Below are 13,604 nucleotides of genomic sequence, written 5' to 3'. Positions count from 1 at the left end.
TGAGATCTATGTGCATGCACTTCTTTCAATGCATAGTCATTGGGGAAATCCTGAAAACCCGACTGGATTGCGGCCCTCAAGGAGGGATTTTGAGATCCCTGTACCACAGCAAAATGTGGCAGCAGGCTCAGGAGAGCAGCACTACAGACTTCACTGTCAATGGAAGTAAAGTCAGATAAGAAAGTTGCTTCAGTCATTCAATCATTATTTCTCTATAATGTATACTATGAAACAAAAATTAAAGCCAGTGAGATAGCATAATACATTCACGGATCACAGGAAGAATTTATTTTTTTTTCTCACCTATTCATATCTTTAGAAAATGGCACAACAATGACATCTCTGTGCAGCAGTAGATCATCCAAAACCTTAACAGCTGGATGTGGCAGAGCACCCACACCATTTCCATCTTCTCCTCCTCCAGGTACTTGGATCACATGGTCCCTGACTTTACAGCCCTACCATAGAAGAGACAAAAATTGAATGCATCAATTCATGAAGCTATGTCTTGCAAAGTTTATATAGTGAGGAGAAAATCAAAGTATTTTACATAGGCAAATGTGTGTTTATCTACAAAAAACTGAATTTGCTTATTTCCTGTCCTCCCCAATTCAGTGTGGAATGTTTAAGATCTAGTCAAAACACAGATAAAAACAAGAAACTTAAATATAGTAATCATATTTAAAATTAACAATGCTGTGATAGGGCAATTCTGAGATTTAAAGTTTAAAAACAGCTTTCAAAAGATAGCCTTTGGCAAGACTTGAATATGAATAGACAGAGAGAACATACCTCCATAAAAAGGTTGAACACAATATGCACTATGTCAATATGGAATGTACAGAATTTGATAGGGGCATAATTACCATTGAGCGAGCCTGTCAAAATGCCCAGGGCTGACCAATAGTAGGGGTCGGAGCGGAGGAGACAGCAAAGCCGGTGCAGGGCGGAGAATCGGAGAGAGAGCTAGCAGGGCGGAGAATCGGAGAGAGAGCTAGCAGGGCGAGAGAGGAAAGAGCAGGCAGTGAAAGCGGAGCGGAGGAGACAGTGAAAGCGGAGCGGAGGAAGCAGTGAAAGCGGAGAGAGGGGCGGAGTAGGCAGAGAGAGGGGCGGAGCAGGCAGCGAGAGGAGCGGAAAGAGGAACGGAGTAGCGGAGCAGACCATGATGGAGGCAGACGGTACACGGAGAGGGGAAGAGGCGAGAGATAGCTCCGCCTACCCCCCGACGTAACCAGACTAACTCCCCCCATAAAAGGGGAGGAGCCAATGAAGGAATCCACAGCGCTGGGCCAGCCAAGGAGTTGCAGGGCGAGCTGTGCCTAGTGAGCACGTGGCTACGTGCAGCGAACAGAGAGGGCTAGCAGAGGGCGGAGCGGAGGAGACAGCAAAGCCGGTGCAGGGCGGAGAATCGGAGAGAGAGCTAGCAGGGCGGAGAATCGTAGAGAGAGGGCTAGCAGAGGGCGGAGCGGAGACAGCAAAGCCGGTGCAGGGCGGAGAATCGGAGAGAGAGGGCTAGCAGAGGGCAGAGCGGAGGAGACAGCAAAGCCGGTGCAGGGCGGAGAATCGGAGAGAGAGCTAGTAGGGCGAGAGAGGAAAGAGCAGGCAGTGAAAGCGGAGCGGAGGAGGCAGTTAAAGCAGAGAGAGGGGCGGAGAAGGCAGCGAAAGGAGCGGAAAGAGAAACGGAGTAGCGGAGCAGACCGTGAGGGAGGCAGACGGTACACAGAGAGGGGAAGAGGCGAGAGATAGCTCCGCCTACCCCCCCGACGTCACCAAACTAACTCCCCCCATAAAAGGGGAGGAGCCAACGGCGCGCAGCCGTTCGGCGCACGGTGAAGGCGAGCGCAAAGGCGCTCGCCTTAGCGAAGAGCCTTCAGGAGAGCCTACTTACATACGGCGGGTCACCTTGGGTAAAAAGCGGGCCTATCTAGCCTACTAACAAGCAGGCCATCACTACACTTATAACCCAATCCTTTGACCTTTAGCCCCAATCTCTTAACCCCAAATACAAACTAACAGACTAACTAACAGACTAACTTCCCTAACAAACAAGCGACCTCTATCTGTATAACAAACCCTCCGTTTCACCCTAATCTCTTATCCCCCCCATACTAATCTCTTTTCCCCCCACACTAACTCACAGACAGACTTCTCTAACAGACAGGCTTTTTCTAATTTTCTAAATTTCTCAATTATTTAAAAACAGGCAGTTCCTCGCGGCACAGGAGGGCAGTGAACGGACTCTAGTGACCTCAATCATAACTGGGAGATGGCAGGAAGAACAAGAAGCACTAAGACTTCTATCAAGACTAGCACTCCAGTCACTGAGGGGACCCGGGAGGTGGTGACGGCCTGCATGCAGAGGGAGGAGGACCCAGGTTGGTGGAAAGAGGTTTCTGTGCAGACCGAGGCCACCCCCCTGAGGCGCACCACAGTATCTACACAGACGGAGGAGGTGAGCCAGCTGGATGGAGACATTTTACAGGAGCTAATGAGCCTAAGGTAGGAGGTGAAGCGCTTGAGAAGCATCCGAGAGGATGAGGCCTTCATTGACGGAGTTGTCCAAGAGCTGTCCCAAGTCACCGAGCAGGCGCATGACACGTCCATTCTTGGGACCCCTAAACATTCAGCTTTGAAACCGACGGTTGGCGTATAGGAAATGGCTGGAGATGCTGATTCCTGGCAGCTGGTGACCTCCTCCACAGGTAAGCATAGGAGACCCATCCCTCCTTTTTCAATTTCTTCATCCTCTTCTTCTTTTTTTTACCGACAGAACAGTTTTACATCTACCCCTCACCTCACCCTGAAGAACAGATTCCAGATACTACAGGTTGGGACTGCCGACGAGGAACAGGATGAGGTCCAACCCGAGGCTCCAGTTCCAGAGTCTTCTGATGACCCCCCCCCCCCCGAAGAAGCGCAGAGTTGTGGTCATTGGGGACTCCATGCTGAGGGGCACCGAGGGACCAATCTGTAGACCAGATATACAGTCAAGGGAGGTATGCTGTCTGCCTGGAGCCAGGATCCGAGATGTCACCGCCTGTCTAGATAGACTACTCTCGCCCCAAGACCACTTCCCTATGCTTCTCATCCACATAGGAACGAACGACACGGCCAAGAACACCCTGGAGAATATACCCATAGACTTTGGAGCCTTGGGTGAGAAGCTGAGGAGGACGGGAGCACAGGTGGTCTTCTCATCGATCCTTCCAGTTAGAGGCAAAGGAAGAGCCAGAGATGAGTGTATTCACAGGACCAACGAGTGGCTACACGGATGGTGCAGGGAGATGAACTTCGGATTTCTGAACCATGGAGAGGCACTACAGGGACTTCAGGGACCAGATGGACTTCATCTAACCAGCAGGGGTAAAAACGTCTTCGGACACAGACTAGCACGTCTGCTTCGAAGGGCTTTAAACTAGGTAAGTTGGGGGAGGGTACCTGTGCAGTAGGTAACTATCCTGAGGAGGAGAGTCACAGCTCCACTTCTGAGTCCGAGGTAAGTGCTCACTTTGCTAACAATTTCAAGTCCGAGGTAAGTACTCACATTGCAAATAATTCTGAGTCCGTGATAAATACTCACATTGCAAACAATACATTTGGGGCCACACTATCTCGGATGGGAAACTCCCCGCAGGGTCCTAGCAATCACAAGGCATGGAGGGCTATGTATGTCAATGCACACAGTTTAGGCAATAAAATTCTGGAACTGGAGACCGAAATAATAAATGCTGATCTAGATGTGGTGGCGATTTCCGAAAGTTGGTTCACGGACTCTCATGGGTGGGATATGGCTATACCAGGTTACAACTTACTTCGTCAAGACAGAGAGGGCAAGTTAGGAGGAGGAGGAGTAGCGCTATACACTAGGGAGGACATTAAAACTACGAGAATCACGGAGGTCAAGTACACCGTGGAATCCCTCTGGGTTAACCTAGCCAGAGGCAAAGAAAAGTGTCTGTATCTTGGTGTAATATATAGACCACCAAGACAGCTGGAAAACAAAGACATAGAATTAATCAAAGATATAGAGAATATCACTTTAAGGGGGGACACTGTTCTGCTAGGGGACTTCAACATGCCCGATACAGATTGAAACACGCTCACAGCGACAATCAGTGCCAGCAGAAGGCTATTAGCCACCATTAAAGGAGCACAACTCAAACAACTGGTATTAGAGCCCACTAGGGCACAGGCGATTCTGGACCTGGTACTCACCAATGGAGAAAGCTTATCTGAGGTCTCGGTAGGCGATAAGTTAGCCTCTAGTGACCACAACATGGTATGGTTCAACCTCAGGAAAGATTTCACTAGATCGAGCACGACAACAAGAGTACTCAACTTTCGAGGCGCTGACTTCAAACGCATGGGAGATTTCGTCCATCACACACTACAAATCCAAGCTGTGGCCGATAATGTGGAGGACATGTGGTCAACCTTGAAATCTACCTTACATGCAGCAACGAACCGATACATAAAATCAGCAAGCAAACGGCGAAGAAACAATAGACCCCAATGGTTCACCGCAGAGATCTCAGATCTCATTAAAGAAAAGAAACTAGCATTCATTTCCTACAAACATTCAGAGACAAGGGAGGCTAAACTGGAATACAAGGCCAAGTCTACAGCGGTGAAAGCGGCAGTCAGAGAGGCCAAGCATCAAGCTGAAGTAAACCCTGCAAGGAACATTAAGAAGGGTGACAAATCCTTCTACAGGTATATTAGCGACAGAAAAAGAAACACCCTCATCTGCACAAGCCTCAAACACTTTAAAATCATACATGTTCGAGGCTTGTGCTGTTAAGGCAGATCTTACATGAATAGGATAGGGACAGTGACAACGGCAAAACTCATGGGGACGGGGTGGGAAGGGCCTTAGGCGCCTGGGCCAATCTGGCCCTAGGATCCTATGGGTTAGGCAAGGGAGGGTAGGGCCCGCCTCATTTGGACAGAAGTGGGCCTGCTGGCCAGACAGTGCGAGGACCTGTCCGACCAACTTGCAGGTAAGCCCGAGTGGGGGTTCCGGGGTGGGGGGGGGTTTCGTTGGGGGGAAGTCTGTGGAGGGGGGTTGGGGCATTTTAATGGGGGGGTCCGGTAGGAGGGATTGGGTACCCTCCTGCTGGTGATCTTCGGGGGGCGGGGCCTACCACCAGAAAGGGTTGAGCATCTTTCTACCAGCAATTGTGGGTTTTGTGGGCAGGAGGGATTGGGCACCCTCGTGTTGCAATTGTTGGGGGTGGGGTGGGGTAGGTCTACCGGCAGGAAGGGTCGAGCACCTTTCTGCTGGCGATCGTGGGTTCTGTGGGCAGGAGGGATTGGGCACCCTCCTGCTGCAATCGTCTGGGGTGGGGTGGGGGGGGGGTCCACCGGCAGGAAGGGTTGAACACCTTCCTGCCTGCGATCGTGGGTTCTGTGGGCAGGTGGGATTGGGCACCCTCCTTCCGTGATTGTTTGGGGGGGGAGAGAGGGGAAATTGGCGGCCGTAGCCGCTATACTAATCGTGGCAGGGAGATCCCTTGCCGCGATTAAGTATAGCGGCCGCGTCTACTTACCATGTAGGCCAGCATTTTTCTGGCCTACATGGTAAGCGTCTCCCGCTCTACTAGGGAGATGTGTAGGGCCGCCTAGGTTCGCCTAAGGCTACCGCCTAGCCTTAGGCGAGCTTATGGGCCTCCCTAGGCTCTCGGAGGCGCCTTCAATATAGGCGGCCTGCCTGGTGAGCATTTTTTTAGAAAACGTGCCTTCCGATTGGCTGATTAGACAGCTGTAGGATGCCTACAGCTGCCTACAATCGGCATGCACTTTGCAGAATCAGGACCTAAGTGTCTGCTAATCCAGAACAATTGAACTAGATGCATCTCACTGTACCCACATTGCCTTAGTCTTCAGTGCCTTGTTGTTAATTGTTATGTGCCTTCTTTGCTAACTGTTATGTATGTTACCATATAACTTGTTCGAGATCCTTGGGAGGATGAAATATAAATCGAATTAAATAAATAAATAAATACATTTTATCTAGGCTTGTATTATTAGATAATTTAGGCCCCCCTTATAAAAGGGGGTGGGGTTACTTTTTTTGTTGGAATTTTGAAAGCCACCATCTTCTTATAAGCCACTGGACTTGATTGCATTATTTAATCATATTTTTAAAAATAAAATAATTAGATATCTGCCTCACATCTAATGGAAGATTATTCCAAGCAACAACAGATTGATAAAAGATAGATAATTTATATCTGATGTAACCTTTATTCCTTTTTTCTCTCGGATACAGTAGAATATTAAACATACACAGCCAATATTTTGAAAAATTATAGATGGAAATTTACCTTTGGGAGTTGAGTAGGGTCAAATCGAAAGACTCTTAGGTTGCAGCACTGATATATGCCAGCACCTGCTAAGCCCAGTATACTTGTGGAGCCAGGATAAAATGCTGGCTCTGGATGATACTGACAGTGAGACAACTCAGTGCACAGAAAAGACTGTTTAAAAAAAAAAAAAAAAATCAGTGAGAAACAGAAAATTTGTCTAATCTTACAACTGCTGCACAACTTAAAATGGCCTTCTCATTTGATTAAAACAATGTGCAAAAGTGAGATATTGCTATTTAGTCATTCCTCTGTATAAGTCTCTGGTGAGACCTCATTTAGAGCACTGTGTGCAATTCTAGAGACCACATCTTCCAAAGAAAACCAGATGGAGATGGTCTAGAGCAGTGTTCTTCAACCACCGGTCCATGGACCAGTGCCTGTCCATAGAAATTTCCTGCTGGTTCACAGGGCCAGCATGTGCATCAGGCCCAAAACAGTGTTCTTCAACCGCCGGTCCACGGTGCGATCGATGCAGCGTTACCTTCGAGCCAGCTCCTTCTTCCTAACTGATTCAGTGCACAAAGCCACGGGCAGTGGCTCCTACGGGCATCCTGTGCCTGAACCGGAAGCCTTCTCTCTGACGTTGCAACATCAGAGGGAAGGCTTCCAGATGAGGCACGGGACATGCAAGGTGCAATTAGTACTATTATAGGGGTTGGGTCTGGGGTGGAGATTGGGTAGAGATGGGCAGGGTCTGGCCCACGACTTAGCCCAGTGTTCTTCAAACGTCGGTCCACGGACCGATGCCGGTCCACAGAATAATTCTTTTATTTCTGCCGGTCCATAGGTGTAAAAAGGTTGAAAAACATGGTCTAGAGAAGGGGTGTCCACACTTTTTTGGCTTGTGAGCTACTTTTAAAATGACCAAGTCATAACGATCTACCAACAATAAAATTTTAAAAAACACAACGCACACTGTATGCAGAGAAAATGTTAATTATCTTTTATATTCAGTTTTTTTTCAAAGAGGTCAAGGCGGATGACTTTAAAATATGCAATGTCACCTCAGTAACAACTATACAAAAAAAGACAAATATACCCCCTTTTACTAAACCGCAATATTGGTTTTTAGCACAGGGAGCTACCCCATGCTGCTCCCAATGCTCATAAGCTCCATGTGTTAAAAACTGCTATCGCGGTTTAGTAAAAGAGGGCCATAGGGCAAAATATAGACAGCAGATATAAATTCGGACACATTTTGATCACTAAATTTAAAATAAAACGGACACATTTTAATCACTAAATTGAAAATAAAATCATTTTTTCTACATTTGCTCTCTGACGATTTCATGAGTCTCTGTTTGCACTTTCTTCTTCTGACTGTAAATCCAATATTTATTCATTTCTTCCTGCCTCCTGCATTCTTCCTCTCCTCCAGACTTCATTCCATTCCCCAACCAACATCTCTCTGTCCCTCCATGAGTCCAACTTTTCATCCTCTCTCCCTGCCCCCTCCCCTTTCTTTATTTTTCTTTCTCTCTCCCTGCCCCCATTTTCTTTCTTTCTCTCTCCCTGCCCCCCCTTTCTTTCTCTTTCCCTGCCTCCCCAGCCACTACTGCTGATTTCTCCTTGCTTCCCTGACGCCAGGCCAGGCGCATAGAAGCGCTGGGCCCACAAGCCTTCCCCCCCCCCAACGTCAATTCTAATGCCGGAGAGGAAGTTCCATGCCAGCCAGGCAGCGATTGTTTGGTCCGGAACTTCCTCTCCGACGTCAAAATTAATGTCGGGGGGGAGGGGGGTGATGGCTGTGGGCCTGGCACTTGTATGCGCCTAGCCTGGCGTCGGGAAAGCAGGGAGAACAGAAAGCAAAGGCAACGTGAGTCTATTGCGCTCCACAATTGACTCCTTTTGCCCTTGCGATCTACTAGTCGATCGCGATCAACCTTTTGGGCATCCCTGGTTTAGAGGGTGACTAATAAATGGTCATTGGTTTTAGTCATAAAGCATACAGATCGAAATATGTATATTTTGAAGAAAAAGCAAGATTTAGGATAGACTTTTTTTAAAATTTATAGAACAAATGAGACAATCCTTTGCTTATATAGAACTAATACTACTTATCATTTCTATAGAACTACCAGCATTTGCAGTGCTATACACCAAACATGGAAGAGAAAGTCCCTGCTTAAAGAGCTTACAATCTCGTTATTATAAACTGGACAAAAAAATGCACCTATACTCAGTGCTCAGATGGGGAATTAGAGGGAGTGATTAGCAGGTAGGTTAGAGTTAGAAATTGAAAGCAGCATCAAAGAAGTGGGCTTTGAGCATGGATTTGAACATAGCCAGAGATGGAGCTTAACATACCGAGTCAGCATATGGTGCAGCAAGGTAGAAGGGATAGAGTATGGAGTTGGTCATAGAGGAAAATGGGACAGATAAGAGCAGTGGTCTCAAACTCGCGGCCCGGGGGCCACATTCCACCAGGTACTATTTTGAGGCCCTCGGTATGTTTATCATAATCACAAAAGTAAAATAAAACAGTTTCTTGATCATATGTCTCTTTAGCTATAAATGACAATATTATTATTAAGACTTGGCCAAAAGGAAAGATTTATAAACTATGAAGAGTTTTACCTCATGCAAAATTGTCATTTCTTTAATAAGACATTAACTATTTTTTCTGTGGCCCTCCAAGTACCTACAAATCCAAAATGTGGCCCTGCAAAGGGTTTGAGACCACTGGATAAGAGGGACTTACCCGATGAGTGGTTCCCCGGGAGGGGTATAGGGAAAATGAGAGAGGAGAGATACTGAAGAGCTGTGGAGTGAATACACTTGTATTGTAGGTCAGTAAGAGGAGTGACATCCTAAGTCACATGAAGCACTTTTAGCTAATGGTCATCTGGTGTGGTAAGAGCAAGAGATTCAGAAGCAATCTATAGAGTTCTTTAAGGGGCTCTATATGCCTGAAGTTTCTGTTATATGCCTGAATTCAGTAGCTTCGGGTAATGCCGGTCACTGGTATCAAAGTTCAGCAGGCGTTACAATCCATGAGATCTGGTTTCAGGACTATCTTATACAACCTCTGCTGGGTCTCTTAAATTCTTTAGCCAAATGCTATGGTGCCCGATTTCTCTTTTGGGGATCGCCTGATGAACTTGCTCCCTAAGTTAGTACATCCATACCAATCAGGTTTAGTGCAGAGCAGGCAGACAGGGGATAATCTAAGAATAGTGCTCAATTTAATGGAAAGGACTAAGTTATTGAAGCATAATTTGGTTCTTCTTTTACAGATGCAGAGAAGGCCTTTGATCAGGTCTCCTGGCCCTTTTTGTTTCAAATCTTGGATAGGATGGGCCTGGGGCCCCAAGGGATGATAAGGATTTGAGTTCTGTACACAGCATCTCTGGCTTGCATTAAGATCTATGGCAGTTACTCTCAGTCTTTGAGCTATACCAAAGAACGAGACAGGGGCTGTCCCCTTTCTCTTCGTTTGCTTTAGCTAATGAGCCTTTAGCTCAGAGTGGGCAGGAGCAGACTTTGATTAAAAAAATTAGAGTCCATGAGCATTAATATATATTGAGCCTTTTTGCCGAAGATCTTCTGTTTACATCGTCTCAGTCTGAGAAATCTCTTCTAGTAGTTATGAGGGAATTGGAGCAGTATGGGCAAGTTTTGGGGTTCAAGGTTAATATGTATAAACCTGAGGTGATTAAAGTTACTTTAATCAGTTGGCAGTGTTATGAGTTCAGTTCTATTTCTACTGGGTGACATCCTTGATCCGGTATCTTGGTTCCACATAGGAGGCCTGGAGAATAATCTTTATGATTTAAATTATGGGCCTCTAAAAGGGAAGATCAAGTGTGATTTGGATAAGTGGAGTGCTTTTTATGTTTCTAGAGTGGGAAAGATTGCAGCTATTAAAATGATGATCTTACTCCAGTTGTTAAATCTGTTTCACTCCTTGCCAATCAAGATAGAGGAAAGGGTGTTATTACATCTTCAACAACTGTCCATTGTAACTTCTTGTGCAACTGACCCAGCAGATGGCAGAGCAGATGTTGCAGGGAAATTGCTGGATAAAGTGTATGACAGAGAAATAGAGCAATGTGCAATATGCATGAGAGAGATTTGCCTGCACTGCCTTCTTGGTATGCAAATCTCTCTCATGCATGTTCATTGTGGATATCCTGAAAACCTAGTCTGCTAGTAGATCTCGAGGACCAGACTTGGCCAGCCTTGGTCTAGAATGTAAAATTATTAATTTTAGTCTTGGCTGAAATAATGTCCACAATGATCATGTTGTATGTGCTTGTATATCAGAAGAAGTAAATACCTTTCTTACAGAAACAATTGATACCTCAGGAAATACACATACAGCAGAATACTTACAAGAAGTAGCAATAAAAGCTATAATAAAATGTGAACAAAAAATTAAAATGTCTAGTACAGTTTAGTCAGACAATGCTATAAATGCATCCAAGATGAGAAGAAATTTAGAAGAGCATACACGCTAATAAAATATAGTTGCCATGCTTATTTACTGAACATCCTAGTCAAAGACTTCAGTGTCCCAGAAATAAAGACTAATGTCATTGAAATTATTAATACTTCCATTCAGAGCAGCAGCTCTGAAAAGAATAAGTGGAACCAAGCTAATGCTCCCATAAGATGTTAGATAAAACTCTGTAATGGACTGTTTTCAGCATTATATAAAGAACAGGTCTATTCTGATGACAATTTGTGAACAAAATTGAGGGAAAAAAGATGGCACTGTTGCAGCTAAAATCCTCAACATTGGGCTTAAGAAAAATGTTGAAGATATACTGAAAATCCTGAAACGCATTTCCGAAGTTTTAAATAAAAGAGAAAAATACCTGTTTTATTGTTGACACTGAAATTTGGAAGGAACTGAGTGAGCACTAAAAAATACAGTAGACTCTCAGTTATCCAGCACCCATGGGGATTGGTGGATGCTGAATAACTGTAGTTTCTGGTTGCTTGAGAGCTACTATAAAATGGTTTTGTCTCCCTTCCCACCTTACTCTATCATCCCCCCCAGCCAACTTGTAAGTCCAGCATCTGTTCTTCCCTTCTTTTTTGGTCACTTTCTCTCCTTCCTTTTCTCCCATTTTCTCTTACCCCTTCTCCCCCTAGTACCTCCCTTCATTCTCCAAAGCAGCAGAGCTGGTCTGACAACCCCCTCCGTTCTCTGAAGCAGCAGAGCTGGTCTGACAATCCCCCCTCCCTCCCTCACCCAAAACAGCAGCAGCAGCCAATGAACAGAGGAAACGCTGATAAACCAGCTGCTTCTGGCCAGCCCTGGCAGGGCTTTTCCTCTGCTGTGATGGAAGTGACGTGGCAGAGAAAAGGCCCTGTCGGGGCTAGCTGGAAGCAGCCTATTTCCTGGCACTTCCTCTGCTCATCGACTGCTGCTACTGCTTCAGGTGAATAAGGGAAGGGAAGGGGGGGCTGTCAGGCTGGATCTGCTGCTTCAGAGAACGGAGGGAGGGAGGGGGGTTTTCAAACTGGCTCTGCTGCTTCAGAGATTGGAGGGAGGGGATTGTCAGGACCAGCTGCCTGCTGCTTCGGGATGGGAGGGAGGGAGATTTTTGTGGCTGCTGCGATACTTCAGGAACTGGAGGGGCGGAGGGAGATTTGTGGCTGCTGCCGATGCCTCAGGGGCTGGAGGGAGAGAAGGGGGTTGTTGGGTCAGGAGCATGAGTTTGAACATTGTCTGAGGAGTACAGGAGACATTTTGTTTTGCCAACAATTTTTTTGCCAGTTGGTTGAGAGTGCCGGTTAGCTGGATGCCGGTTAATTGAGATTCTACTGTAGAACAGTACAATGACAAAATTTAAATTACAAGCATTAAAAAATGAATGGGACAAGCACTGTCTCCAGCTCATTTTCTTACAAATATTGTCAATATTCGGTACCAGGGTTACACCTTAAATGTTGATGAAGTTAGCTATGACATGGGTGTCCAGGAATCATTCATCTGTAATGATCATGGGGATATTATAGAGAACATTGATAACAGCAGAACAAAGAACAAAAACAACTCTATGCTAAGAACTTAGTGGAATTCTATGGTTGCTGGTAATTGCAAACTGTGTTGTGAAAACTGTTGTACAATATACATTATGGTTGATGACTCAGAGACACCAAGGCTAAGAGTGCGGTTATTGTTCCTGGTGGACAGATGTACAGTTTTAAGGCTGTTATGAGATCTGAGTTAACAGATTATCATATAGAAATGTTTTCAGTTTTCTTCTGAATGTTAGGTAGTATTCTTTTCTAGTGGTTTTTGTTTTTTTTTAATAATTCTTTATTCATTTTCATATTTTACATGAAGTGTACAAAATATTGAATTACAATTAAAGAATACACAATATCACTTTTATATCTAGTATATAATATTCTAAACATATTTTAATCCCCTCTCCCACCCCCCACCCTTCAAATACTTTTCAATCCCTTTATACCTATTGTATACCATATTATAAAATGTTGTGTAAAATTATTTTCACTACCCCCCTCTATATGTGCCATAAAGAAGACATCGAATAGAAGAAAAGAAGAAGAGAAATCTTACTATTCATTCACTTCAATATTTTGTCAATGGCCCCCATATTTTTATAAATTTAGGATATGTCCCTCTTTGTATTGCTATTGCTCTTTCCATTTTGAACATATAACAAATTGTATTCCACCAAAATGTATAATTAAGGTTTCTATGATTCTTCCAGTTATTGGTTATATGCTGAATGGCAACCCCTGTCATGACTAATAAAAGCTTGTTATTTTCTGGTGAAATTTGACTTTTTTTCCTCATCATCATTCCAAATAACACTGTATCATATGATATTGCTACATGATTTTCCATCAATTTATTAATTTGTGGCCAAATTGTATTCCAAAAACTTTTAATGAATGGACAATGATACAGTAAATGATCCAATGTCCCAGGTTCCAGATTACAGTGCCAGCATTTATTGGACTTAGAACTATCTAATTTTTGCAAACGTGTAGGGGTCCAAAATGCTCTATGTAATAAAAAGAACCAAGTTTGTCTCATAGATGCTGACACTGTACATCTCATTCTCCAAGACCAAATTAGTGGCCATTGAGATGCAGTAATTTGATGCTTAATCTCAATGCTCCAAATGTCTCTTAGACCATTTTTTTGTTTTTTATTCAAATATCCAGATATTAATTTATACCACAATGCGGCTTGATGCCCTAGGAAGTCTGCTTGGAAACATAAGAACTCTAAACTATATTGATTAT

The 13,604-nt window shown here is 44.8% G+C and overlaps 1 protein-coding gene across 5 annotated transcripts in view; it reads right to left on the bottom strand.

Moving 5' to 3' along the window:
- Nucleotides 1–13,604, bottom strand: part of KIAA1841 (KIAA1841 ortholog) — a 148,567-nt gene that overhangs the window by 53,886 nt on the left and 81,077 nt on the right. For all 5 annotated transcript variants that reach the window (XR_004538813.1, XM_033938201.1, XM_033938204.1 and 2 more), the window contains exons 11-12: nucleotides 6,327–6,479; nucleotides 304–458 (exon numbers count right to left, since the gene is read on the bottom strand). Coding sequence is in view for 4 of the 5 variants with exons in the window: in XM_033938201.1 (XP_033794092.1) it covers nucleotides 304–458; nucleotides 6,327–6,479 (308 nt within the window). In the remaining variant the exon portion in view is untranslated. The remainder of the gene's footprint in view (nucleotides 1–303; nucleotides 459–6,326; nucleotides 6,480–13,604) is intronic.

This window comes from Geotrypetes seraphini, chromosome 3, assembly GCF_902459505.1.
Source record: "Geotrypetes seraphini chromosome 3, aGeoSer1.1, whole genome shotgun sequence".
Lineage (NCBI taxonomy): Eukaryota > Metazoa > Chordata > Amphibia > Gymnophiona > Dermophiidae > Geotrypetes > Geotrypetes seraphini.
The sequence above is the reverse complement of the archived record's forward strand: the minus strand, read 5'-3'. Positions and strand labels throughout refer to the sequence as shown.